The sequence below is a fragment of the Larus michahellis genome, chromosome Z, assembly GCF_964199755.1.
Source record: "Larus michahellis chromosome Z, bLarMic1.1, whole genome shotgun sequence".
NCBI lineage: Eukaryota > Metazoa > Chordata > Aves > Charadriiformes > Laridae > Larus > Larus michahellis.
In genome coordinates, this window is record NC_133930.1 from 84,297,874 (window position 1) to 84,324,180 (window position 26,307).

General features: G+C 41.6%; 1 protein-coding gene across 4 annotated transcripts in view; it reads left to right on the forward strand.

The window, feature by feature from the left end:
* The window catches only part of ADGRV1 (adhesion G protein-coupled receptor V1), a 291,124-nt gene that overhangs the window by 189,247 nt on the left and 75,570 nt on the right, over window positions 1–26,307 (forward strand). For 3 of the 4 annotated variants that reach the window (XM_074570871.1, XM_074570872.1, XM_074570874.1), the window contains 2 exons: window positions 7,433–7,549; window positions 15,888–16,066. In XM_074570871.1, coding sequence (XP_074426972.1) covers window positions 7,433–7,549; window positions 15,888–16,066 — 296 coding nt within the window. The remainder of the gene's footprint in view (window positions 1–7,432; window positions 7,550–15,887; window positions 16,067–26,307) is intronic. The other variant, XM_074570873.1, reaches the window with a different exon arrangement.

The window sequence follows — 26,307 nt, forward strand, 5'->3', positions numbered from 1 at the left end:
GAAGTAATTGGAAGCGCTGATATTTTTGATGTCTATTCAGAATCATTGGCTTTTATCACTCTTGAAATGTTAAATGCAGAGAAACAATGCTCCCCGTTCGGTAGAGTTCGCAAAATGCGTTCTTCCCAGTTTATAGTCGGTAGGACTGCAAACATGTGTAGCTCCTTGTGTATTGTGTCTGGGCTGGGAGGGACGTAACCTTCCCCATAGCAGCTCTCATAGCGCTGTGCTGTGTATTTTTATCTAGACCAACGTTCACAACACACTGACGTTTTGGCTCCTGCTGAGCAGTGCCTGCACGGCACCAAGGCCGTCTCTCCAGCCTCCCCTCCATCACCACCCAAAGGCCAGTAGGCCAGGGGTGGGCAAGGGGTTGAGACCTCTGACCCCAGCTCACTAAAGGGATATTCCATACCATATGATGTCGTGCCCACCAAACAAACCTAAGGGGAAGGAGGATATTTAAGTTTCTTCAAAGGCACTCACAACTTTACCCATAGGTAAATTTTCCCATACATAATCTTGAATTTGATCATACAGTGATCAATAGTATATTATGCTATAAATAATACGTGAATTTTGTACGTATGATAGTTTTCCAAAAACCTGACTCATTCCACTTTGTTCTGATATATACAGTTAAGGTCATTACTCGTGTCACAGAATCACAGAGGGTTGAGCTCGAAAAGTACCTCTGCAGTTCATCTTGTCCGACGCCCTGGTCAAGCAGGGCCACCTAGAGCCAGTTGCCCAGGACCGTGTCCTGATGGCTTTTGTACATCTCCAAGGATGGAGACTCCACGACCTCCCTTGGCAACCTGTGCCAGTGCTCAGTCACCCTCACAGTGAAAAAGTGTTTCCTGATGTTCAGATGGAGCCTCCTGTGTTTCAGTTTGTGCCCGCTGCCCCTGGCCCTGTCACTGGGCACCACCGAAACCACCACCTGGCTCCGTCCTCTGTCCACCCTCCCTTCAGGTATCTACATACATTAAAAAGATTCCCCTGAGCCTTCTCTTCTCCAGGCTGAACAGTCCCAGCTCCCTCAGGCTTTCCTTATAGGAGACATGCTCCATATATAATCATCCTCATGGCCCTTTGCTGGGCTTTCTCCAGTAGTTCAATGTCTCTCTTTTACTGGGGAGCCCAAAACTGGACATGGGACTCCAGGTGTGGAGTTACCAGTGCTGAGCAGAAGTGAAAGATCTTCTCCCTCAACCTGCTGGCAACACTCCTCCTAATGCAGCCCAGGATGCCATTAGCCAAGGACACATTGCTGAGTTGTGTTCATTTTCTCTCAACTTGGTGGACTTGAAGTTCAAAAGGCCCCAGGGCCTTTTCAGCCAAACTACTGTCCAGCTGGGTAACCACCAACATGTACTGGTACATGGGGTCATTCCTTCCAAGTGCAAGACTTGGCACTTCCCCTTGTTTAACTTCATAAGGTTCCTGTCAGACAGTTTTTCCAGTCCATCTAGGTCCTTTTGGGTCACAGCACAATTCTCTGTTGTTTTTGCATTTCTCCCAGTTCAGTGTCATTTGCAAATGTCGTGAGGGTACAATCTGCCTCATCATCCAGGTCATTAATGAAGATGTTAAGCAGGAGCGGACCCAATATTGACCCCTGTGGTACACCACTAGTCACTGGCCTCCAACTAGACTTTGCACAGTTTATGACCACCCTCTCGACCTGGCCATTCAGCCAGTTTTCATCTCACCTCACTGTCTGTATATCTAGCCCATAAATCAACAGATGAGGACCTTATGGCAGACAGTGTCAAAGGACTTACTGAAGTCCAGGCAGACAATATCCACTGCTCTCCCCTCATCTACCAATCCAGTCACTTCATCATAGAAGTTTATCAAGTTGGTCAAGCTTGGTCAAGCTGACTACTCCTGATGATTTTCTCATCCTTAATGTGCCTGCAAATGGTTTCCAGGATTAGCTGCTCCATCACCTTCCCATGGATGGAGGTGAAGCTCGCCAGCCTGTAGCTGTCTGGGTCCTCCTTCTTGCCCTTCTTGAAGATGCAGATGACATTTGCTTTCCTTCAGTATTTGGGCACTTCTCCTAGTCACCATGATTGGCAAAGATCACCAAGAGTGTCCTTGCAATGACATCTGCCAGCTCCCTCAGCACTTGCGGATGCATCCCATCAGGCCCCATGATCCACTTTCTGAAGTATTCTCAGACCTGATCCTCTTCCACCAAGGGTACATCTTTCTTGCTCTAGCCTTACCCGCTGGGCTCTTCGACCTGGGATTACTGAAGGCTGATCTTGCTAGAAAAGACTGAGGCAGAGAAGACTCTGGTTCAAAGTAAAGATAAGATTCATTTCCATGTGTCACGTGCTGTATCCTCATTTTAAACTCCATCATATGGTAGCATTTTAGCACTTACCATGACAAGTGTAATTACTGATGCTCTGTATTCCACTTCTTTATTTTTCATACGTACTTCTTCTTATTTAAGTTTCAGCCAACCTACTCCTCAGTTGGCTGCTGTTTACCTGATTGGTAAACGGCTTCAGTCTTCAGGTCTTTCCTTTTTCTCTTTTATACAATATTCAAACAGCAACTTTCACTTAGACTCATTGTTTTCTCTGTAAATTTATCTGTAAATTAAAAAGGACAAGTTTAGTTCTGCTAATTCTGAACTTAGATTTTAATAAAGTCTTTTATCGGTGGAAAGTTGATTGATGCTTTCACATCATCTATAGTTGGCATCAACGAATACGCCATGTACATTTGGTTTGGTTGACAATAGTGGACTCTTGTGTGAAATTTTTGTCAATTTTTTTTTTTTTTTGTTATATGAATGAAGAGTAAATAATGTAAAATTTCTAGTAAAAATTTTCGGTGAGGCAGAAAAAGTAAATATATTAAGTGTGACTCCAAACAAAATCAAAATCTTCACACTTTCAGAGAAGATAGTGACGTCAAAGATCACCGCTGGGGTAAGAACAAGATAGTGAATTGAGTTTGTAGCGTGGAGGGAAGGTTGTGGCTACTGAGGCAGAAGGAGAACCCAAAGGATAGGTCCATTCATAGGTTGGAACAAAAACAATCCGCATTCCTAACTTTGAAAATGTTGGCATGATACCTTGCAGGTCTGTCAGCAAGTGCTTTTAACAGATCCTTCACTTCAGAGTGCTACTCTGTGACTGAAAATTATATATTAAAAGTAATATATAGTAAAAAGCATAATCTTGGCAACTGTAGGCCCATTAATTAGTCTCAGAAGCATGTAAGAGTTTGGAAAAAAATTCTATCAAAAGACATAGAGATAAATGAAGCGAAGAATAAGACTCCCATGTGTTTATACTTGGATTGTGCCAGACTAGTCTGATAGTTTTCTTTGATGAGATAAATGCAGTAAAATACGTGATATGTCACATAATTAGTAAAATAATAATGGAGGAGAGTTAGACCAAGAATTCAGATGTGGGAAGAGACAGACTAATGGGAAAAGACAGCTGTGAGAGAGTGGCGCACAAAGAGAGGTATTTCATTCATCTTAAAGGACTCGTTTGTGGAACAGAAAATAACGTGCCCAGGCAAAATGTGCTGATGGCAGAAAGTAGAGAAGCACCGACAGTACAAAGTAATAGTGGGGTAGTGTACAGAAAGGTGTGAGTAGCTTTGAAGACTGAAGTGTGAAATACAGGGGTATTTCCTAGAACAAGGTGAAAAGCCGTAACTTGCAGGCTAACAAAAAAACCTTTAATTCTGTGGGAAGAGGTAGTCAACTGGAAACGAGCAGAAAAACTGTGGGTGCCAGATGACCACCAAGGTATTGCCGTATACCATAAGAAGTACTTGCGTGGTAAATAGGGAGATAAGAAAAATGTTGGGTGAGAAACTTCTGCAGCTCTTCTCCATCCAAGCCCGCATACATGTTTTTGCAACCAAGAGACTCAAAGTGGCACCAGTATAGAGAAAGATGATGAAAGTGGCATGTAAGCTGCAGAGACCTGCAAGGACAGGTTTTCACACGTGTGAGTGTTCAGTACATGGAATTACTTGGAGAAACAAGATAAATTGATCCAGGCGGATGCTGTACTCACGGAGCTAAACTGCTTTCACTGTCCAGCCCCACTTAGGCATCTCCACAGAGTACTGCGCTCTTCTGCGATTGGCTTATTTGACTCGGAAAAATGAAGTCTGAGGGAGAATACTGCTGCTTTCCGTGAATTCATGATAGTGCAAACCCCAAGGAGGAGGAAATCCTGTTTAACCTGAGAGGCTTCCAAGAAAAGAACAAACAGATGTAAATTGACCATGAATAAGTGCAGGCTGGAAACTAGGAGGCGGCTCTTAACTAGCAGAGGAGTGATGTTCTGAGACAGCCTAATGCTTGGAAACAGTGCTTCAAAAACACTCTTCTTCGTACAGAAACGTACGGTTTTGTAAATCATCTGGTTTTATTCATTTGTAGTTTGGTGTTGATGACTTAGGTTGAACACCCAGGTGCTAATTTCCTTCAAGTAATGGCTAGGTAATTATCGTAGAGTTACAAAGGAATTGCAGTTAATTAATCAAATATCCTTTGCTTAATTAACTGAGCAAATGACTGTCAGATGGGAACCCTGTCAAAGATATTTTTGCCTTTTAACAGAAGGGCATTCATTTATTGTCTTTTATTTTTAAACTTTTATTTTTTCATTTTGTCAAGAGGACCCGTGTGAGTGACGCGCTATCACTGTCAGTTTGAGTGGGGCACAGGTCCGTCACACACAAATTAACAAAATTTGCAGCTTGCTACTTGAGTGACTTAAGTCACTTGTTATCTCTTAGTTAAATCATTTTTGGGTCAAGACTGACCACTTTGACAAGTTCCAGGAAGAAGCATTATGTTACAATCTTGGTGTAGAAGCAGATGGCAGGTTACAAAGATTGTTTGAACGGGGGTATTTAAAATCTCTGTAAAAAGGGCTCTAAATAACTTGTATCAAAAGGAACCCATACAATATGTATTTTTTAATGTTGCAAGAAGGAACAACTTATTTGAATATACAGTACGTATTTTGCTTATTAAAGTAATAGGTTCATTACAAAAGATTGCCCACTACAGTGAAAAACTAAGCAAAGTACAGAAGACAAGAGGCAGTTAGGTCTGAAGAACTATTTATTTGGAAGGCGCTTTTTTGTACGTTTCCCTAATGACCTCAGATGTTATGGGGGAAAGGTCTATTCAGTGGCCTGCACTCCGTGTGTTTCTGCCAAATTTTAGTGCATTGCATTTTAAGCTGTTAAGTGCCAAGGTAGCCAGCATTTGTCAGAACAGCGTAGATAAATTACAGTCTTTTCTCTCAACATTTCAAAATACGTTCTTAACATTTGATTGTTATGTTATAACCCAATTCTCACTTGTATCTTCTGCCCAAAATGCAAGATAACACTTTTATGAAAATAATTTGTAAATGTTTCTTTGCATCTTACCTTTTTAGCCTTTTTTTTTTACTAAAACACTGTAATGCCACTAATTACAATGATTACTTCAGCCGTGTTGCTGTTTTACTTCTTCAACAAGAGTCAGTATCCGTGAAGTTATGCATTTTTAGCAAAAATTTGGACTCTTTGCATTGTTTTGGTTAGAAAAATGTTGTCATAGCGATATACTACTCTTTTTTAATATAAAAAAGGTACGAAAATTATTTTCGTAAAATAATTTCGTAAAAAAAACGCAGAAAAAAGCTAGATTGCAGATGCAACATGCTTTCAAGCCAACGTTCAACCCAGAAGGTGCTAAAAACAAGTTTTCCAGGACTCAGTCAGTCTGCTTTTGTGTTTTCATCCCTTTTTTCTCTCTGTCTGTAGCCTAACAGTCTGTCCTTGACATATACACAAGCCTTTGGAGAGCAAAAGGTGGTAAAGCCTCTCCACCCAGATACGCGCGGTATTTTGCTTACTGTGAGTAGAAGCATTTGCTCAAGTTTTAGGAAAAGTACTGCTGGTGCTGTTGGAGCTAGCTGGTGCTATGGAGTTGTTTACCCAAACATTTCTTGTGTTTAGCCCTAATGGAAGGCAGCTATTGCACACGCATTTCAATTGTGCTTAACCCACTCCAGACAATGGGATTTGTTTTAGCGGCAGTCAGGATTTAGCAACTAGCAGTCTATATTAAGCTGCGTGTTAACCTTTTAATACCTGAAGGGTTATGTGGCTGGCCATGGTTAGACTCCGGCTCCCAGCAGCAGACAGATGAACCTCATATGAAATACTAAAAGTGCATTTTTTTCCTTTAGATAATGAAATGCATCTCATAGCCGCTTTCGGTTCGGTTGCTGTCCCATTGCTTATTCTTATTCTTTCATTTCATGGTAACAGATAACGTTGTCTGTATGTCGATATACATACAACGATTTTATAGTAAACAGACTGCGTGTTACCCAATACCATACATGCATTTTTGTTGTAAATACAATGTCCAGGTCTATGCCAAATTACTTGGTATACTTTTGCGTCCTTCGCCACACTACCTCCTGGTTTTATATACATGAAATCAGTCTGCACAGTCTATGAGTTAATATTACTAGCAAGTCAATGGGCTGTTGGTCAAAATAGTAGTATTCCTTGTAAAGGAAAGGAAAAATCATCAGTTACGGCAGGTTCAGTAGGTAAATTGAGCCTTTATTTATGTGAACACTTTAATTCTTTAACGAAGTCTGCTTGTAGAACTATTTCCTCTCTAAAGAAATTCACAGAGGACAGAGCTCAAAGTTTCTGAGTTGTGATTTAATGTTAAGGGCTATATTGAAATGGTTTAGCAGCATTCATCGCAGTCAAGAGTTGGAATACCTTTGTTCCTTAGACAATGCATTGTCCAATGTATAGTCCTTTGACGTTTGGCATGTCTGCAGAAAAAAAACCCACATCTGCTCTGTGAGTGTGAAATCCTGCTCTGCTCTTAGGCAACAGAAAAAATGCTTCCTCCCTTTTGTCCAGTATGGCTGTCTTATGTGACGGGGTATAGTACCGCTACGTGTCTGACAGTCTGAAGACAGGGAATGCCCCTTGAGTTTGTTTGTTTGTTTGTTTGATAACATTTCTGGCCTTACTGAAATCAGAATCTTTTTATTTCATGGTGGAGAATCTCCACCCTCAGTTACAAAACTGGTGTCTAGTGTTGCATGGCAATTACTCTGGGTAACAATATTAAACAATTAAGGCTCTCTATAGTGTTTTCGGATATGGACGTAATGGATACTAGATTGTCTGCAAAAAGTTTAAAGCTAGTTTTGTGGCTGACAGTGTTAAAGGGTCACATCTTTGGGGTGAATATTAAATGTCCAAGGTATGTCTCCTGAGTCTCTGGAACAGTAACGGAGTGTATATTTTACTTCCCAACTGAAAATATTTTTTTTTCTCATTATTATTATTAAATTAATTTTGTTTAATTCCAATATGCATGTATTCATTTTTTTCCCTGCAGATTTCATTTCTGGCCTCTGCTTACATGAGCCAACATCTCTCAGAGGAGAGCTGCTCTGCCCTTGCATCTGTTACCCATTACCTTTACCTCTGCCAGTTCAGCTGGATGCTTATTCAGGTTGGTCCCTTAGTCTTTTTCACCCCTCCCCCAAAGCCTCTGTAAAAGTGAACTGATACTTAGACTGTTTCTAGTAAATCGTAGTATATGTATCTCTGCAATTCAGTGCTAGTAGAAAGGCAAAGCATTACATGGTCTTTATTAAACCTAGAGTGTCACTGCTCCAAGGGCAAATATTTGAACCCTATAAAGACTTTTTCCACTAATACACATTACAACTGTGTAAGAATTTCCACATCTCACTTCATCCTCTAGAAGTTACTGTCTCAAGACACTGAAGCACTATTTTTATTAGAGTTAATAGCTTTTCTGAGCATCTCTTATTTGACCTTTTGAAACAGTCTCTTACAGGTGAGACATAAGTGTAAACCACACTGTAATTTTTTGACTCAGTAGCATTTTAGTCATTAGACTTGCGTAATTGACAAACATACGTTTCATAAGTTTGCATTACAATAAGGAGTATCTACATTCATAAATATTGCCAGAGTTTTGACAGAATCAGAGAACATTCAGGTTGGAAAAGACCTTCAAGATCATCAAGTCCAGCCACTAACCCAAGCACTGCCAAGACCACCACTAAACCAGGTCCCTCAGCACCACGTCTACATGTCCTTTAAATACCTCCCGGGATGGTGACTCCACCACTTCCCTGGGCAGCCTGGTCCAACGCTTGACAACCCTTGTGGTGAAGAAATTTTTCCTAATATCCAATCTAAACCTCCCCTGGCACAACTTGAGGCCAATTTCCTCTTGTCCCATCACTTGTTACCTGGGAGAAGAGAATAAACCCCACCTCACACACCCTCCTTTCAGGGAGCTGTAGAGAGCGAGAAGGTCTCCCCTCAGCCTCCTCTTCTCCAGGCTGAACACCCCCAGCTCCCTCAGCCGCTCCTCACAAGACTTGTGCTCCAGACCCCTCACCAGCTCCGTTGCTGTTTTGACACGTTATAGAACAGTAAATGGTGCAAAACCCAATTGAACTAACGCGTGAGACCATGAACAATCAAATTTGTTATGGAAAATTACTAGTTGTAATTTAGTCAAAATAACAAGCTGTGATGTTATTTGGAAAATACATTATCATACCCTTGTCTAGAAATGCATTTTTAGCACTAATGTGTGAATTATGCCATTTCTTTGACTGTTATTTTAATAGGGTTTGCCCATAGCAGATTTATTGTAGCATACAGCTTTATATATGCAGCTCCATGCATTACCACACAAACCCTCCAATATGCAGGTTGTCAGGCCAAACCAAAAATTACAAATTAGGCTATATTACAAATACAGCATTCTCTCCCAGTGACATTCATGTGGTAGCTGGCATTTTCCTGGGATTATGTCAGGCTCACTTTCACTGAGAACCCCAGCAGCGTCTCTGACAGCCCTGCTGTGCCCGTTGGTCTCAGCCACCTACAAGTAGACAGTCTGTCACGTACACTGCTCGTAAAAATGGAGCGGAGACTAAACTGCTCTGTGTCTAGAGGTACTAATACTCTTTTTATTCTTGTTGGTTTTCCTGAATTTATACAGTTAGCCAGATTAAATATTCTCTCCAGTGGATTTTACTTTCTACTGTCTCAGTACAGAAACTTTGCTGCTGTACTTCTCCTTCACCTAGCTTGGCTTATGACTTTCTCTTAGGTTAACCAACCTAAGTTATGTTGTGAGCTGTAAATTATATTCTTCTTTGCAGCTGCTCATTCACTTCGTTCCTACATCGCTTCAGTTCTCTTGGGCATTTAATATTTTGGACAGACAAAGTAATGCTTTTAAATTGCCGTTTTACTGGGATATCTCATGTTTTGACTGCTCAGGGTTTGATAGTGTTTCATCTCCCCACCCTACCCAAGTTACATTACATTAAGTTGCAAAAGGATTCCCATGTCGAATGCTTGCTCTTCCAAGGATTAATCACTTGCAGTGACAAAAAAAACTGTATGACTATTAACAGTTGGTCATTTTTATGGCTTTAGTTGAAATCCATTGTTATTTTTGATAGAGTAGACTTTGGCCAGGTCCTGTGAACTTGCATGTCCCATTGCATTTAGTGGAGTCTCAGGCTTGTGTTAGTCATGAAGACTCTTCATGCAAATCTGAGGGGACCGAGGTTCCTAAGGGGGAATCCTTTATAGCCTGCTGAGTGATGAGCTGACAGGGGAGTAAAACTCAGAGCGAAAGAATTGCCCCTTTTTGTAGGTGCAGTTCTTCATCTGTGAATAATTTCTGCAGTTTGACAGACCCAAAAGGAAAGAAATCATCTGAAATGTAGGTCAACCCAGCCCTCAGCTACGATTTACTCCTCTTGATTGAAAATAGGTCCTGAATTTATATTTCTCATTGCAGAGTGAGGCAGCAATGCCAGGGCACTTAAGGAGTGCTGTGCTTGAGCTTGTCCCCATGACAATATTAGCAAAGCTTGTGGATCCAAGGGAAAAACAGACTGATTTGGGAAGTCTAGATGCTACTGCTGCCTAAACAGCAGATTCGAATGCCTGGGAAATGAATGTTCGTATTTCTCAGCATGGCATACTTAATACACGTGACTTGATTTGCAAGGCAGAATTAATAATGTATTTATACTTAAATGGGACTTAAATACTTCTCTCTGGGAAACAGCAAAAATACGCGAACAGATTCTGTATCACTCATGCAGTCGCTCTGCCCTCTGTGAGGCTGTGTACCTTAGTGCATATGCTTGGTCAGTAACCCTTTTTATAAAAAATCTGCTGGTGTCAGTCTTGATCACTGCATACAGAAGCGGGTGAATGTGATAATCGAGTGCAAGCAGCATGCAGATATGTGCAGATATGGGGAACTGAAACAGGCAGAAAATCCAGACCATTTTAAGTGATCGAAATGTGACGGAGCAACATTTCCAAGCAGCAAAAGTCTATAGGAAACCCCAGATTTAACAGTGCAGTTGGACCTAATACAGATTCAGTTCTGTAGTCTAGATCAAAGATCTTCACTTTCTGGACTCTAGGACAACTTCCTTACCTTTTTGTCCTCATCTTTCCATCTTCTGCAGATTGCTAAGTATAGTGCTTATACTTAGCATTTTATCATATTTCAATAGTGGTTACAACAGAAAAATCTATAGCTTCAGATTCTAATTCTTTTTTGATTCTTAGCTTCTTGTATTTGCAGTTACATTTGATATCAGTATCTGTACTACACACGTAGCTACTACCCACAAATTGACTGAGAGACAGGAGTGAAGATAACCTTGGGGATCATTTAGTCCATTTGCAGAGTCAGAACAAAGGCCATGTCGAACCATCCTTGCTTATCAGTTTGTTCCTGTCTGTCCCTTTGTATTGCATTGTCTTGTTTCTAGGCTTTTATGGGGAGATTTTTATAAGTTGCGGAATGTTGATACCATTACCCAGTTTTCTAAGGATGAGGCTTTCTTGACTGCAGAAAGAAAGGAGTAAGCAAGGTGCAAATGACTCTTTGTGCCCAAAGAGTGAGCTTAGCTTGAAACATTTTCCTTATGGCTGAAACTCAAAAGTCTCATCCTGACGAACGTCCCTTCATACCAATGAACATTGCTAGAGCGTAAGCCTGTATTTTCAAATGCAGTCTGCATTTTTATCGAGGAGCACACAATAAGGATGCCTTTCTGTATTGTTTATGTTCTTCCCATGACAAATCTGTACTATGGCAACCATTTATTAGGAAAAATAATTTTCTTCTTTCAGCATTTTCTAACCAGTTACCAAAAAAAAAAAGTTACGAAAAAAATAAAATTTAAAAGCTGTCTTTTGAGAAAAAAAATAAAATTGTGTGGTTCTCAATTAACAATTCTGATGTACAGTAAACTTACACAAAAAGGCAGGCTCTACTTTTTGAGCTGTTGCTACAGTGGAGTAAATCAACAGCAGAAGTGGCAGTTTAGTGAGCAAACCAGAGTGAATGTCATGAGCTTGCTGTCACCCATATCTGAATCCTCCTCCTTTGTGGCACCTTAAATTTTCTATGAATTTATTGCAGACTTATAAGACAAGTACTTATTTTACAATAAGTTTAATGCTTATTTTTGAGAATGATTTAGGGACTGCTTAACAGCTTTGAAAAAGGAATTGTATGAAAGCATGCGACCATTCCGAACATGAAATCTGTGACCATTCCTAAAAAGAAGGAAGAAGGGAAAACAGAAGTTTTCCCACTGCATTGGGAAAGACTTTATTTAAAGTATTTTTCTGCTAATATTTACCGGGTAGCCACAGATTATCACTAAAGATAAAGGAATGAATAAAGAAAGAAAGAAACAAAAGCACTCCAGTTTTGCGAAGGTAATTTCAATTAATTGTCTCATTCTAAAAGAAAAAAGCTTCACTGGAGTTCTCATTGTCTCATTAGGGTGTTGTTTGAATTCGTAATTGTTTCGCATTCTACGTCAGAACAATCACAACTCGTACTTTTGTTCCTCCACCTGAGCAGCTGGGAAAAGGACTGTGTGTTTTATTCTTCCATAGAACTGGTTATTGTTGCAGCATGGCAACAGGAAAGGATTTGCTAAAATTAGTTCCACTCTTTGTATTTAATGGATTAAATTTTGGAACGTCAAAAAGGGTTGAAGAGAAGAACTTGTAATTATCAGGATAGAAATGTCAACGCGCAGGAAATGGTGAACTATCCAAACCCCTTTACATCTTTGCAGCAGCACTGGAGTTAAAGTGTTCTTCTGTGGTAAATGAGGTGAGATAGGTAAATGTGGCTAAACAAACACGGAGCAAGGACATGAAGTGCAATTTCTTAGAAAGCAATCTCAGTTGGATGACTGAGAACAATGTTCACCAGATTGTCAGAATTAGTAGAACCAACAATCCCTGAGCATAATGGCATCAATCAGTTCAAGGATTTCGCTGTCTGGAAATGCTGGCACTGAAGCGCAGCCTAGTCAGGACTACAAGGACGTGTAATTTGAAGAATGTTTATTGGCATAAGGTGATAAACAGAATCTTGAGTGGGTTCTCAAGCCCATACAAAAGTTAAGAGAGAAAAGGTCAACCAGTAAGAAGGGAAAATCTTTGCACAAACTGTGGAATTTTTTTCCAAGTCTTTTTAACGTTTTCTTCCTGTGAAAGTCCAACAATGAATAGTTTTTCTGTTTTCTCTCAAGCTCAGTTACAGTTATATGGTAGGATTTCCCTGTGTTCTTTTAAGGAAAACAAACTGCTTTTGTTCACATAGCACCAATCACCAAATGAAAATAATAAATACCATAATAATTACTACATAATTAATATAATTACATACGCTGGACATATTTATAAAATGTCATTTTCTAGGGGAGCATTTAAAGTGCTTACTAAACTAATAATTTTTTGGAAAACACGTTGTTAGCATATGCAATGTTCTTTATGATTCATGAAAGAAAGTTTTGTATATTCATGCTATATAAATCACAGAAAAAAAATGTAATCATAATTAACTGATGGGACTTACGTAAGGAGTCCACAAACCACTAATTAAGTACTTGATTGTGAAAATTCAGTCTGCCTGAAGAAATCGGTAAACAAACCCTTGGCTGAAGGGAATCTGCAAAATTTTACGAACACAAATAATCGCTTTGCAATTGTCTTGTCACTGTACATGGGATTTACCTATCCTAACAATAGAGAGCTGCAAATTAAGCATATAAATCAACATTTTCCTATGGAGTCCCTGGGTATACAATGGGGAGATGGGTCTGATTGGGTAAGGATCAGTGGGTGCCTGAAGATGTCTGTCCTCTCTGTCCATTATCTGTCAAGACAGGCTCGAGGCACGAGCTTGAATTTGATGCCCTCTAGACAGACAAAGACAAAAATAGTCCTTCATTCACTCCATATAAAAGGCCGAAAATACTTACATAACATGCAGAGCTATAACTGGTATAATACGTTCGAAGTGGAGGACGTGACGAAATATTTTGCAAGGCATATTCTTATTGTGGATGGTTTAGGTATTTATTAGAAAGTAGTAATGTGTGTAGATGTTTATAACTAAAAGCTTAGCACATTGTAAATCATTTCAACTCTTAGCCTCTTACAGAAAATGCAAAGATCCAAGCAAAACTTCAAGCTTTTTGTTTTACTTGAAAGGTTTGCTTGCTCATACTACCAGTTATTTCAAGGGATTTCAACTCCTTCATTCTGATTCATATATGTTTTAAGTTCTTGTTTACACTGTTTGGTGATGAGTTGATCATAAGAAGACACAGGGTGTTGTAGAGATGCATGTGAATTTACATTCACTTATTTGCATTTTTTTTCTCAAACTCTTATACAAATACTGCACAGAATTACAGAACCATTGAAGTTGCAGGGGTATCTTGAGACTGTCTGGTCCAACACCCTGTCTCAAGCAGGTTCAGCTAGGGCACGTTGTTCAGGACCATGTTCAGTCATGTTTTGATTATATCTAAGGATGGAGACTCCACAACCTCTCTGGGCAACTTGGGCCCCACAGCAAAAAAGCTTTTTCTTGTGTTCAGATGAAATTTCATGTATATTAATTTGTGCCTGTTGCCTCCTGTCCTGCCATTGGGCACCACTGAGGAGGGTCTGGCTCCCTCTTCATCTTTCCCTCCCATCAGGTATTTGTACACATGGATAAGATCCCCCTAAACCCCTCTTCTCCAGGCTGTAGAGTCCCAGCTCTCTCAGCCTTTCCTCATAGGAGAGATGCTCCAGTCTATTGATCATCTCCATGGTCCTTTGCTGGACTTGCTCCATGTCTCTGTTGTTCTGGAGAGCCCAGAACTGGACCACAGTGAGAACCTTTCATAGAATCATAGAATCATAGGGTTGGAAGGGACCTCTGGAGATCATCTAGTCCAACCCCCCGCCAGAGCAGGGTCACCCAGAGCAGGTGGCACAGGAACATATCCAGGCAGGGTTGGAATGTCTCCAGAGACGGAGACTCCACCACCTCTCTGGGCAGCCTGTGCCAGGGCTCTGCCACCCTCAAAGTGAAGAAGTTCCTCCTCATGTTTGTGTGGAACTTCCTATGCTCAAGTTTGTGCCCGTTACCTCTTGTCCTGTCACTAGGCACCACTGAGAAGAGCCTGACCCCATCCTCCTGACACCCACCCTTTCAGTATTTATAAGTGTCGATAAGGTCCCCCCTCAGGCGTCTTTTTTCCAGACTGAAGAGACCCAAATCCCTCAGCCTTTCCTCATAAGAGAGGTGTTCCAGTCCCCTCATCGTCTTGGTAGCCCCTTGCTGTCCCCTCTGCAGCAGTTCCCTGTCCCTCTTGAACCGGGGAGCCCAGAACTGGACCCAGCACTCCAGGTGTGGCCACACCAAGGCAGAGCAGAGGGGGAGGATGACCTCCTTCGACCTGCTGGCCACACTCTTCTCGATGCCCCCCAGGATGCCATTGGCCTTCTTGGCCACGAGGGCACATTGCTGCCTCATGGTCATCCTGTTGTCCCCCAGGACTCACAGGTCTCTTTCCACAGAGCTGCTCTCCAGCAGGTCACCCCCAACCTGTCCTGGTGCGGGGGGTTATTCCTCCCCAGGTGCAGCACCCTACACTTGCCCTTGTTGAATTTCATAAGGTTCGTCTCTGCCCAACTCTCCAGCCTGTCCAGGTCTCTCTGGATGGCGGCACAGCCTTCCGGTGTGTCAGCCACCCCACCCAGCTTTGTGTCATCGGCGAACTTGCCGAGGGTGCACTCCGTCCCTTCATCCAGGTCATTGATGAATATATTGAAGAGGAGTGGACCCAGTACTGACCCCTGGGGAACACCACTCGCCACTGACCTCCAACTAGACTCTGTGCCCCTAATCGCGACCCTCTGAGCTCTGTCTTTCAACCAGTTATCTATCCACCTTACTGTCCGTTCATCTACCCCGCTCTTCCTAAGCTTCCCTATGAGGATGGAGGTTCCCTATTTGAAGGAGGTTAGTGCATTTCCTATAAGAAGATACCCGGAGCTGAACAATAATGTAAAAAGATTCAATACAGTATGATGTAGCAATATTACATGTCATTCTTTTCTTTGAAGGTATGGAAATCCAAGAAGAAAGCAACTTTTGCTCCACAAAGTTATTTTTGCACTGCAGAAATAGTGTTTTCTACTAAACAGGGTGTCCCTTCCTCTCTGACAGTCTCAATTCCAAATCTAACAGTTACATAAACACGCATAGTTCTTTTATAATCAGTCTCTTGATGGCTTAAGAGAAGAAAATGAGAACAAGTATTTGTGTTGAAAAATGTTTATATATAGACTTATGCTTGGACAGAAATGTGGTGTATTATGACTTTCAGAGTGATTGTTTTTTGGGATAGCTAATCATCCACCAAGTCTACTGATTAATATTCTGCATTATTCTCCAGGCTGTTAATTTCTGGTACGTCCTGGTCATGAATGATGAACACACAGAGCGGCGCTATCTGCTTTACTTCCTTTTGAGTTGGGGGCTTCCAGCTTTTGTTGTGATCCTGCTTTTAATTATCCTGAGAGGAGTCTATCATCACAGCACAGCACAGATTTATGGCCTTGTCTACAGTGATCTGTAAGTTTTCTTTTGAGAAAGCATGGGCTAGCTATTGTGCTCTCTGTATTGTTATATATTTAATTTTCTTGCACGTAGAGAAGGGGGTATGCATACAGCCAAATGCAGTAAGGGGTGGGGGGATTCCGCGTTTGGTGGCGACGAAGCAAGTATGTCACCCATATGCAATGCAGCCCTTTCCATGGAGCTGGGCTTTGCTCCAGTTTCTCCACAGTTCCATCCAGGGCTGAGCATTGGCAGAGCCCGCTCAGGCATGTCTGCTTTGTGGGTGAATTATTTATTCTTTTCTGAGACTGCGCAATTCCAGGGTAAAGGATAGAAATGGTTGCTCCTGCAGAAGTGAGCAGAAGAGTGTGTTTTTCTTCCATTTCATTTCTGCATTTGAAAAAAAAACCCACCACCAAACCAAGCCTTAAATCCCCGTCTCTTAGATTATTAAATATATTCTCTGCTAAGCAATGTTACTGCATTAACTTGTCAAATATATTTCCTGAAGTGTTCCTCATGGAATATTGAATATGATATACTCCAAACTGTTCCCAATTTGAGCATTGCTGTAATGCCGATAATTAACGCAGCTCTTTCAAAGTTAAATACAACCTCAGAAAACTGTCCTAATTACAACAATACGTCATCATAGAACTTAAGACATTTAAATGAAAAGGTACATAGATAAATATTTTTCTTCTCCTTCCCTACCTCTTTTACTCTGGACCCTTTTCTGGCAAAGCTAATCTACGATAATAGCTATTCTAGGATATAAGGCCGTTACGCTTATTCACTTTGTGTCATATTACGTGCTTCATGCGCAGGAAAGGGTAAACACACAGCTTCCTTTTAAAATAATATAAGAGCATACAAATTCTTTTTATGAAAAATTATTATGAGGGTGCTTGCAGAGTAGACCCAGAACAGGAGAATATCCACCTATCTTCCATAAAAGATACAGTGTGCATCGTTCCATTAAAACCGAAATAAAAAATCAGTACCCTTTTTCTTTGTCACACAAAGGGAATTGCTGTGAGAAATGGATACTGAAATTCAGTATCTCTGTGTCTGAGTATATGCATATACATATATATGTGCACTTATAAATACTACTTGTATATACGTGTATATGCATATATACACACATACAGTGCATGATGAGGGGGGATACCTGATTTAGATCTAAAAGAGCTACATGGGGTACTGGAAGCCATCTAGCCACGTGAGCCAAGGTTTACTACCACATTAACAGACACCACCTCTCAACTTAGAAGAGTACCTGATGTTGACAATAGCAGACCATTCCTAATATTCGAGCTGTATAGCTCTACACCGTGCCATACACGTAGATATTTCTTTGCAGAACTTGGCGAACAAGAGTGTTGTGGTTTTTTTCATGGCAAAATGCTTCTCTGTGCATAGAAAACACGAGAAATGTATGTAGCATAATCAAGTCTTCTGATTGCAATCAGACTGGCCTGATGGTATCACCATGCAGCGAACCGCAGTTTCACAGTTGTTTTCTTTTGATGTCCGTGTCTCATTATTTCAAAAGCAAGGAAAAATCCCTAAGTTCTGATAAAATTATTAAGTAGAGGAAAATTACTCAGTCCAACTCATTTGCCCAAATTAAATATAAAACTTTTCCAGCATTTTGTTAAAGTGGGCAAATGCCAGAAATCATCCCAGGCTTACTGAGTGCGCAGCTTATTCCAGCTCAGTCAATGTGAACACTTTAAGGAGATATCTGCAAGGATTTTCATAAATAGCATCGATGCTAATTACTAATTTGAAGACCGCTTTAAAAGTTGCTCTTAGTTATACAAAGAGGACTTTCAAAGCTGGAATGCAGGAAAAAGGACAGATTGAACTACATCACTTGGTTTGTTTGCTCCAAACCAGGATGTAGTAGTGGAAAAAGTAACAAGGAGATTTCCAAAGTCAAGGTCATTACGTAGTAATTTCAGAATCAGCCTCAGAAATAGTTTGAGAACAATGGTGTGCTGCTGAGTCACTCACTTCATATGAGAACTGGAAAACTGGTTAAAGTAATAAAAGCAGTGAGGCCTGTTATCTTAGCCCTCTCCTAAGTGATCGCTCCTTCGGGCAACTCATTTTTGTGTTACTGTGGTGTCTGACCAACTGTTTTAGAATCATAGAATCGTTAGGGTTGGAAGGGACCTTAAAGATCATCTAGTCCAACCCCCCTGCCCTGGGCAGGGACACCTCCCACTAGATCAGGTTGCTCAGAGCCCCATCCAGCCTGGCCTTAAAAACTTCCAGGGATGGGGCTTCCACCACCTCTCTGGGCAACCTGTGCCAGTGTCTCACCACCCTCATGGTGAAGAACTTCTTCCTAACATCCAGTCTGAATCGACCCATCTCTAGTTTTAATCCATTCCCTCTAGTCCTGCCATTACCTGACAGCCTAAAAAGTCCCTCCCCAGCTTTCTTGTAGGCCCCCTTAAGATACTGGTAGGCCACTAGAAGGTCTCCTTGGAGCCTTCTTTTCTCCAGACTGAACAACCTAACCAGAATGCCATGGGCACAGTTAATAGCCAACAGGATGGCTATACTGAAAGAACTTAATATTATGCCTGTACTGAACAGATAAAGATTCGAGCTGTGCTGGATTTTATGTTTCAAAAGAAATATTATGACAGGGTCTTCCTTCAGATATGACAAATTCTACACATATGTGCATATATTTTGTACAATAACTCCCATAACATGTCCCAGTATAAAACTAACAGGCTGCTATGGTGATAACGGCAGTATACAAACTGCTGATTATTTTCAGAATTAGCAAAGTTTATGTACGGTGTGAACAGTGCAATCTTTGGCATTATGTGAATTTTTATATGATACTGTTAAATTTGCCTGTATCAATGCCACCAAGTAGCATTTTTTTTTTTTTTCAAATCATAGCTCGATGATGTGTGAAAGAGCTAACTGCCACGAAAGGGCTCTTTTACTCCTCCCTTTGCTAATTTCCCCATTGCTCAGCTGAAGAGGTGAAAGGCTGTTTGAATAGGACTGGAAGAGTTGGCAATGAAAGGCATATCAGCATAACTTGAACGAAAGAAGTAGTGAGATGGGTATTTGCCTAGGATGGGTGTGAATGGTGGAAGAACAGTCTGTCTGGATATCTTTGAAGAGAAATATGGAGGTTCTATGAATATCTGATACAGTAACTTCAATAAGGAAAGTAATAAGATTTGATCCCCTCTTAAGAATATGCATTAGTTATGGCTTCTTTTAAAAAAGAATAACAAGTTATTTCAGATGCAGGTGTCTGTAACTGCACCTTTTCCTAATTTCTGTGTGTGATAACCATTGGCTGAGTCATGTCATGACACTTCAAAGTGGGGACATTCTCTGTGTGCCGCTGACTTGTAGAAGGGGCTTGGATAGGTATTTGTCATCTACCCTGGTTTTTACTTTCTGTGTTATGGTAACAGCCTTACAGGAAGGTTTGTCAGTGTTTGTAATTGAAATCTCGAATGTGTCTCTAAATTTCAAGTGTGTTGTCTACCCTGGTCTCTGGTAACCATGCTCATAAATGTGTATCCTTGCTTAAGAATTGCCACGATGGCGGAGGCATTAGTGCTTTTTAGTGATAAGAGGCAGATGTCACCTCCTTTCAACTGGCTAATAAATGAAACTTGAATTAAGCTCTGAACTAGATGGTTTAAAATCACTCTAAAAAATGTATGTTATCCTTCTATATTTCTGAGTTTTTGTGTCATGCAGACAATTTTCCAACCCCTGTTTGAACTTGCTGCAATATCTGTCTAAAATATCTCTGTCTAAAATATCTCCTAAGGACATAAAGTCTACCATTTAGGTACACGCTGTTTTAAAGAAGTATTTCCTTTTGTCATTTCTTGTTACACTGAATGTCACCATGACTTTGTGTTGTGACATAAGTACAGACCTCAGGATAACCTTTCCCATCAATTTTTTTTTTCTTTCTATCTCCCATCTGATTGTCTCTTTCAAGGTTATAAGCCAAACCCATAATCCATGTTTCTTTACAGGAATTGTTAACGTTCTTGCCCACTTTATTCTCCTCTTGAGAAGAATTTTTCTTGTTGAATAAATAGAACTTATGAACAGATGAGTTCACAACAAGGCAAGAGTTCAGCTTAAAATCAAATTCTGAAGCTCACTGCACTTTCCAGTCTTCAGACACTTCAACATTGGCTGTTGTCCTGGTATATGCTGCTAGCTGGTCATGGCCTCATTTCTAAATAGCTTGTAGTTAAGGTTCTCAAAGTGAGTTTAGCTTTAGCAATATGGTTAAAATGAGTAGGTCTCTTAAAGTACAAAGACACCTGGTATGGTGGAAAACATTTGGAGACAAATTGAAACTGTAGATACTGGCAAAGAGAGATGTGACGCGCTGCTGAGAAGGTGAAGAGAGGAATGTGAAGAATGACACAAAATCTAGCTCCCACTGGTTTCATCCCGGTCTCATTGGTGGTGACTTTGAAGAAAAATGTCAGCCATACATGCCTCGTGGGTATCTTTAGAGGGATTGCATCACAGGGGATTTACAGACTGCAGGCAGTTTCTTCTGCAAACCAGTGCAGGTATAGATATCAAACCTCAGACTGGTGAGTGGCTGGAGACGAGCAACAACTCAGTCATGCTCTACGGAGGAAACTGGGTTTGGGTTCATGACACATGGTAACTCTCTCACCCTTAGAAAACAAAGAGGCAAGCAAAAGAACTTCTAAAATAGGCATCCTCGACACTAAAGTAACTTTCTGATTTCTGGTGTAGCCCTGAAAATGTAATTGTCCACACTTGCATACAAGTAAAACTTTCAGTAGCCTTTGAAGTCGGTGGAACCACACCCATCTGTGTGGTTTTGCCTTGCCTCATCTGTTTCTGAGATCAGAGGACAGAATTAGTTAATTACACGTATCAGTTTTTCTTCGCAAACATGAGTTTAAGGGTTGGTTATGCCACATTCACTGGACTTGTACCCAAGAGAGATTAGAAAAAAAAACCATACTGCTCTAAAACTGGCCAGAATCACAGCTCAGTGGAGCTTGAACTTTTAACTCACTTGAGTGGTTTGAAAACTCTTGCCTACAATAGCATTAAAGTATATTTTTTATAAACTTGAGAGGTACTCTTGTTGGAGCTTTAATCTTTGTAACTGACTAGACTTTTGTCTTGAAACTGAATTCGCCTAAGAAGGCCAAAGGACTTTTTCTATTAGAGTATAAACTAAAGCAAGTAACCTTTGAAATGAAGAAAACTGGAAGTGATTAGACATGACAGAATACAAATTTTAAAGTTTGTAAACAAGTAGCTCCCTGCCCACTGTGTCCTTGCAAAAGTTGGTCAAGCTGGTTTTCAAGCACGACGTTAGTCAAGCTTCAGCCTAGCTTTTTTTGATTGAAGCAAACTGTACAGTTTCCTCTAGTTCCCAGAGCTTTTTTTTTTCAGTCATTTCTGAGAGCTGTCTGTCTGCTCCTTGCGATTCTAAGAGCTCTTTTCCCTCTGACAATCCCTCCAGTGTTTGGAAGTGTCTCTTTTTTATCAGGATCATTTATTTGTCCAAGGGAAGAATGATCTCCACTCTGCATTAGGAGGTCCCACTTGGTTCATTCATTTCCCTCTGTGAAATCCCCTGTGCAAACAAACTGGCCACAGAAGAACCACATGTACCTTTACAACACTTTAAAATTGTTGCAGTACCCTGGTATTTGGTTTCAGTGATAATGATACGATAACATCTAACAGCAGAAAAAGGCTAAGCTAAATGTTCTCACCCATATTGTGTCCAGCTCTGGAGCCCTCAGCACAAGAAGGACATGGACCTGTTGGAGCAGGTCCAGAGGAGGCCATGAAGATGATCTGAGGGCTGGAGCCCCTCTGCTGGGAGGACAGGCTGAGAGAGCTGGGGGGGTTCAGCCTGGAGAAGAGAAGGCTCCGGGGAGACCTTCCAGCCCCTTCCAGTCCCTGAAGGGGGCCTACAGGAAAGGTGGGGAGGGGCTGTTTGCAAGGGCATGTAGTGATAGGACAAGGGACAATGGTTTTAAACTCGAGCAGGGCAGGTTTAGATTAGACATAAGGAAGAAGTTCTTTACAACGAGGGTGGTGAGACACTGGCCCAGGTTGCCCAGAGAGGTGGTGGAGGCCCCATCCGTGGAGACATTCAAGGCCAGGCTGGATGAGGCTCTGAGCAACCTGATCTAGTTGAAGATGTCCCTGCTGACTGCAGGGGGGTTGGACTAGATGGCCTTTAGAGGTCCCTTCCAACCCAACACATTCTATGATTCTGTGATTCTGTATCTTCCTTATATCATCTGCCACAATGATATCTGTGAGAAATAAGGAAAAAAAAAAACTGTCCCGGAAAATTCCTGTCTAAAAAACAAACACAATCTCCCATACAGTCTAAGCCCAACGCAGAGGTTTTTCCAGCAAAGTCACTGGATCTGTGACTGTGCAGCCACAGCCAGGGGACGGGAGGACACAAGGCTGCAGAGAGCTGGAAATGATGAACCTTCTTCTGTGACTAAGAGTCGCAGCGCTTCCTGGTACTCACACTGCAGTGTCTCTGAATCAAGCTCTTAGACACGGGCAAGGCACGGGGCACAAATTAATGTCTAGGAGCCATGTCCAACATTATTTGGAAAAGAAACTTCACAGAAAATGTGTTCCAGTACCCAGTGCACAGCAGAGCGTCAGGGCACTCTGTGTACCCTCACGTGAGAGGGACTCAAACCTGAATTTCAGGCAGAACAAACAGTGCTTTTGCTGTCTGAGTGCTCGGTTTCTGTGAGCGAGGCATGCCCCACTGGGCTGCAACCCAAACTAGAGATAAAATAGAAGCATGGAGGTGACTCATGCCCTGAGATATTAAGTCTTAATTGTTGGTTTGTTTAATACTGTATGCTGAGAGCTGTACAACGCACAGAACCAGAGACAGTGTACACTTCCAAAGACTCTTCCGTGTGGTCAAGCACAAACGCTAGCAGGGTTCGCACCTCTTGCGAGTCTAGTCAAGCAGCGGAAGGCTTGGAAGAAGCACGAAGTGATTATGCCCTGCTTGTAGCAAGGGCTACAGCCTCCGCAACTTCTGATTATTTACTTACAAGGAGGACCCCATAAACCTTAATTATTTGTTCCAGATAGAGTCGTGCTTTCTCTCTAACCCAAACACTCGCCATGCTGGTGCGCTGACGCTTACCCCAGTCAGACAAAACCTTGGACGCCACTCTGGGTCTCACCAAGCTGAATGACCCTTTCCCTGCCGGCACGCGTCCTGGGCACAGATCCCTGGCTTCTCCGCAGTTCCCTGTTCCCAAGTAACTGGAATTTTCTAGCTTGAGCAAGCTAATTTCTGTCCAAGTGTTTGTATGAAGTCTCCTATGTCCCTCTTCCCTTATTACTTCAAAAGCGCTGAATTTAGTCCTGAATCTTAGAACATGTTTGAAACACCAGACTTTTACAGGCAGGAATAGCTAAGAAAATAGCTAAGAACAGCCAGAAAAAGCATTCAGGGATTCTAATTGAACTGTCAGACACGCTAAGAGGAAGAGGTTTGTGTGATGAATGGATGTGGAATTCCCATCCCCGAATGCCTGAGCCTTGCTTTATGATCTGTGCGGACTTGGAAGGGTTTCCCTGCACAGTCCTCTCCCTCCAGCCTGGGCTTCCTGTTATCCCAATTTTTCCACCTCCTTTCTTCACAGTTTGCTGGCAAACCGCCTCGGGTTCCGAAGCTTTTTGCAAACCGGGGTTGCTGGAAGCCCAGCGCGGAACGATGCTTGGACATGTGGATGCGGGGCCGATTGCCGCGCGGACCGCTCAGACGGAGCCGTGGGGGGGAAAAAGAGCTTGCGTTTTTCACTGTCTCATTTCTCACCATTCATGGCAGGGTGAATTAGCCCATGCTGAGCTCTGTGCTACTGTAGGAGAAATGTTTCTGGCGAACCAGCGCTACTTGGGTTATGTCTACACTGCACTGCAATATAGACATTCCCGCGTATAAATATATCTTACCCTACTTCCCTGACCTATAGCAACAGCTAAGAGACTTCAAAATTTGGCCTTTTTTGTACTCTGCACTTGTGCTTTGTTTCCTAAATTCCTGCATTATTTCCAATGAATCTGCCTAATGCGCTACCTGCTGCTAAGGATTATTTAAAAATATCTCACTGCTAAATGTGCTGGCTTTAATTACCTTTTATTTATCCCTCATTACCAACATATGTTTTCAGCAGAGGAAAATAGTTGAGGGCGGGGGCAGGGGGTTGAGTGCTTTCTGTACCTTGGCAAGTGTTTACGGTTAATGTTAAGCAAATGTTAGCACGTCAGAAACAGGCATAATCCCCGTGTTGTGCTTTTAAAGCATTAAAATTAAGAAAAGATAAGTTCTGGATGATTTGAGCGACGAAATTTTGAGAAGTGACTGGGAAAAAATATTTGTTATTATATAAATACCAATATTATATTGGTATTATGTAAATGTAATATTATGTAATACGAATACCCAGCCACTGCTGGGTTCTGGCAAATCAAGGTCGTCTTACAGGGTTGGATGGGTGGGTTGTTACAGGCGAAAGCTGCACCCACAAACGACCTCGGGGCCTGATCCTTCAAATGGGTTCAGACGAGGGGATTTATGTCCCCCAGCAAAACTCCAGAGAGACGTCTCGGAAGCCCTGCGTAGTACTATGGCAAGAGCAACAGAGAACAGCTGCAGGATGAAGGCGTGCGTCCCTGCCTCTGACAGCTCTTAAAAGCTTCCTATTTCCTTTCAGGTTGTGTAAGAAATTAGCGAGATGGTCCCTCCTACCTTATGATCTTTAATTAGCAGAATACCGCCTACTGCTACTAAAAAAGCTCGTTCCCGGCTTATCTCTTTACCAACAGTTTAGAAAAGCCTCCATCTGATATGCTAGAATATAGCAGGAAATGCTAAAATAAGCAATACTGAGATCAATACCAGCAACTGGCTCTGACTGCTTCACTGACACTGACATGCTGTTTATAAGAAGTATTTATATCTAACCTCTTGTATTTGATCTTCCTAAAATGAGTAGGAAAAATATTTTTTTTTTTTTTTTGGCTTTAACACAGCACTGTTCTGCGATAGGTCCGCTTTGCGTTCACATTTTAGTTGCTGGAAGTGCACGGGCTTTGGCTGTGTTCAGTGCGGTGGGCTGTGCTTTGGAAGGCTGACTCTTGCCTGTGCTACGGAACAGCACCAGTAATTAAAAGTGTATCTCACCAAACTGTGCTAAGGTACGTCTGAGGAAAAGGAGCGCAGCTTTAGCAGATTGATTTGTATTAGTATTATTAAATTTAACTGTCAGCATGGCTTATAGAGACTCAATAAGTCTAATTGAGAGGCTGCAAAAGACAGCAGTCGTAGCGTGTGCTTATCCTGGACATTTATTGTGTCCCAACAAAACATGCAGATTAAAAAAGGTGTACGTACTAAATACCGTTTTGAAGCAGGAAAAAAACTTTTGCATGACGTTTTGTTATTCTTCGTGCCGGAGGGCAGGACTTTCAACATGAGCCTCATTGATGTTTGGCAGTTTGCACATGGAAATGTCTCCTTTTTCAGCTAGATCTATATTAAAATCCTTGGTTTAAAGAACGGATCGAAAAAGTTAGCTAATTAGGAGTTTCTGCCCTGAATGCTAGCACAAGGGAAACATGTCCTTGCACGTGAGAAACTGTAACAAATATTGAATAGTGAAAACAACTGAAAAATAGGCATAATAATAGATCATTGTTTCAAAGCCGTTGATAGTGGCTGGTACACATGAGGAAAAAGCCTCAGATGTAAACAGGAGCAAGGTAATTAACTGAAATCAGACACATAGCTCCTTATATGATTTCAAGATTGCAGTGTTGGCAAGAACGGTGCTCTAAGAGATTTCAAGCAGGTTTCTGCCAGCCTATTTTCCTGGTCAAATGCCGAAGGCTACAAGTCTTCCAGGACTTCTGGGACGATCTGCCGGGCTCTCCAGAGTAGTATTAATGCAGTGTATTAATGCAGTGCTTCTGATAGGTCCTTGCTGCTTCTCCTTTGGTAATTGATGTTTCCTTAGTGTTTATTTTCACGGGGGGGGGGGAGGGGGAAGAAAAAAGAGGTAGGTATAAAATTGTTCAGAGAAATTTCCAGAGGACGGTATAATGAGAAGACTGAAACACAGTGGGCCATGTTCTAAAGCAACAGCAGATGACATTTTGGGTTCTCATTATGGAAAAGC